General features: G+C 42.0%; 1 protein-coding gene across 1 annotated transcript in view; it reads left to right on the top strand.

Annotated features, from left to right (window-relative positions):
• Positions 1-3495, top strand: part of Dars2 (aspartyl-tRNA synthetase 2, mitochondrial) — a 28450-nt gene that overhangs the window by 11969 nt on the left and 12986 nt on the right. The window contains exon 10 of the mRNA XM_021197731.2: positions 2470-2649. Coding sequence (XP_021053390.1) covers positions 2470-2649 — 180 coding nt within the window. The remainder of the gene's footprint in view (positions 1-2469; positions 2650-3495) is intronic.

Raw genomic sequence — 3495 nt, 5'->3', positions numbered from 1 at the left:
GCGGATTTCTGAGTTCGAGGCCAGCCTGGTCTACAGAGTGAGTTCCAGGACAGCCAGGACTACACAGAGAAACCCTGTCTCGAAAAACAAAACAAAACAAAACAAAACAACAAAAAAAAACAAATTCATGTTGCTATACCAGGATGTTTCAGTACCAGGACAGTAACTTTACAAGGTCTTAGAAATGAGCTTAAAGTCAATGGGTCTCCGAGTCTCATTTTCAGACACACTTCATTTTTGTTGAGCCACTGCCATCACTCCTTTCCATCCTCCTGCCTCTGCACAGGTCTGCTTGCTCCCACCACCCTCCTTCTGCTTTTATATCACAGGCATCGTACCTTGCTTTTTATTCTTTTACCTTGAGGTCTCTTCTTTCCCCTCTCACAGTTCCCTGACCTATACCTAAACATTTATATGCACATATAAAAATTAAAATCTAGAATCAACCGTATGAGAGGAAGCAGGGAGTACTTGCCTCTCTGCACCTGGGATACTTCACCGAACAGAATTTCCAATTCCATTTTCCTACAAATGTCATGATTTTATTTCTCTTTATGGCTCAATAGAATTTCATCGTGTATATATAACACATTTTCGTTAGCCATTCACGGATTAATGACTGTCTAGGCTGTTTCTGTTCCTTAGCTGCTGTGACTGGCACGACAATCAACATAGAGGAGTGAGGAGCTCTGTGCTAAGCCCTGAGCTTTGGAGTATTACCCAAGGGTGGCAAAGCCAGATCATATAGTAGTTCTTTTCAGTTATTTGAAAAACCTCAGTACTGATTTTCATAATCGCCACACCAGTTTAGAGTCTCGCCAGCAGTAAATAAGGGTTCTGTTTCTCTGCCTCCTGTCTCTGCCAAGCACTTATTGTCATTTGTGTTCTTTTATATTTTTTTAAGGTTTTTTTTTTTCCAGAGGTGGGGCAATTGAGTCAATGTCTGGGTCTCTCTATGTATGTAGCCTTGGCTGGCCTTAAACTCCCTAAGTATTAGACCAGGCTGGCCTCACACTCATCAAGATCTGCTTGCCTCTGTCTCCTGAGTACTAACACCATGGCCAGCAAGATTGTATGTTATATGTGTGAATATTTTGCCTGCATGTGCATGCCTGGTGCTCATGGAAGCTCTAGAACTGGAGTTTGAGGTGGCTGTGTGCCACGTTGGGGCTGGAAAATGAACCCAGGTCCTCTGCAAGAACAGAAAGTGCTCTTGACCACTGGACCATCTCTCCATCCCCATCCTTTGTTTTTTTTTTTTGTTTTTTTTTTGGCATTCTGCCTGGGGAGAAATGAAATCTCAAAATAGTTTTAATCTATTTCATTAGTCATTTTCATAGGGGTGTGGTCATCAACTAAGGTGTGCCAGATATCCTCAGTTTATAATATGATAAAGTCCTTAGAACAGATCTTTTCCATTAAAAGTCAATGTTCCAGGGACCACTGACGTGGCTCAGCAGATAAAGGTACTTGTAGACAATCCTGAAGCTTGAGTTTGGGTCCCAGAACCCATGTAAGGTAAAGAAACTGACTCCAGTCATCTAGTGACCTCCATATGTGTGCTGTGGAACACTTGTACCCACACCCACAGTGTACATGCATGAACAGAGTAACAAATAAAACAAAGTTAAAGCTGGCCATGTAGCCCATGCCTTTAATCCCAACACTCAGAAGGCAGAGGCAGGTGGATATCTGAGTTTAAGGTCACCTAGTCTACAAAGCAAGTTCCAGGACAGCCAGGGCTACACAGAGAAACATTGTCTCAAAAAGCAAACAAACAAGCAATTAAAAACAACAAAAAATAGAGTTAATAGAAGAATCATTACTCCAAAAACAGGCCAGAGTGGGGGCTGACAAGATGGCTCAGCAGTTAAGAGCACTGGCTGGTCTTCCAGGAGGCCTGGGGTCCATTCCTATCATCCACATGGCAGATCACAACCAGCTGTAACTTCAGTCCCAGGGCCAGACACCCCCTTCTGGCTTTCCTGAGCATCAAGTGTGTGTGTGTACATGCAGGCAAAATACTCATACATACAAAAAATATTCTTTAAAGGACAATGCTAACTGTAAAGGAAAATAAACTTATATACTGATATTGAATACATTTATTTAATCTAGATTTATCAAAACCCTTACTTGGCTTTGTTAAGGTAACATTAATCAATGTGATTAAATGGAAAAATAACAAGTTTGGAATCGTAAGGACCAGGATCAGATGTAGCCTAACTTCTTACTGATTGCAGTTTGCAAGCAATTCACTTACTTCTCTGAGCCTTCAGCCACAAGATAATTATAAATAAGTTGGCATATGTTAGGCAGTGGCAGTCATCGACATAAAAGCAAAGTATAATAATATTTGTATCCTTAGCCGTGTATTGTTTCTGGGCAGAGTTATTTATATGGTAACTAAAAGCCAAGAAATGTGTATTGTGACTGTTGATGTTAGTTTCCATGTTGTTTTGGTTTCAGATTGACATAGAGATGTCCTTTGTAGACCAGACTGGCATTCAGCGCCTAGTTGAGGGTTTGCTGCAGTACTCCTGGCCTGGTGATAAAGGCCCTCTAGGGACTCCTTTTCCTTCCATGACTTTTGCTGAGGCATTGGCCACCTATGGAACTGATAAGCCAGATACTCGCTTTGGGATGAAGGTACTTTTTTCTTGTTCCTAGGACCACTCCCAGGTAGTTTAGCCAGCTTCTCTGGCATTTTGAAGAAATTTACAAGTATTACATACTGGTTGAATAATATTTTCAGTGTTCCTTTATCTTTTTACCTTGGTTGTTTCCAGATGACGGCAAATGATAATGGTGGTGGTGATGATGATGATGATGATGATGATGATGACGATGATGACAGCACATTAGCGTTGAACCACTTATTCTTTCAAGTTCCATTTCTAAAAGCCAATCGTGTGTGTGTGTGTGTGTGTGTGTGTAAGATGGGGGTCCCTGAAGCTTGCTGTTTTGCTGAAGCTGCTAGCTTCAGACTTGAGATCCCTGTGTCTCAGCCTCACAGGTGATGGGTTACGAGTGTGTGCTGTCATACTCAGTAAGAGCAAGACTAAGGCATCGGGTGGGGGTGGCGCACACCTTTATTTCCAGGACTCGGGAGGCAGAGGCAGTGGATCTCTGAGTTTAAGACCAGCCTGGTCTACAGATTGAGTTCCAAGACAGCCATGGCTGCACAGAAAAACCATGTCTCTAGAAACCAAAACCAAAACCAAAACCAAACAAACAAAAAAAAAGAATAAAATTAAGACACTTGTTTATGTCAAGCCTAACATTTACTTCCCAGAGCCCACATGGTGGAGAAAGAGAACTGACTCCTGAAAGCTGCCCTCTGAAAACGTGTACACACACACACACACACACACACACAAGACAGACAGACAGACAGACAGGAAGGAAGGAAGGAAGGAAGGAAGGAAGGAAGGAAGGAAGGAAGGAAGGAAGGAAGAAAGAAAGAGAAAGAAAGAAAGAAAGAAAGAAAGAAAG

The sequence above is a fragment of the Mus pahari genome, chromosome 5 (assembly GCF_900095145.1).
Source record: "Mus pahari chromosome 5, PAHARI_EIJ_v1.1, whole genome shotgun sequence".
NCBI lineage: Eukaryota > Metazoa > Chordata > Mammalia > Rodentia > Muridae > Mus > Mus pahari.
The sequence above is the reverse complement of the archived record's forward strand: the minus strand, read 5'-3'. Positions and strand labels throughout refer to the sequence as shown.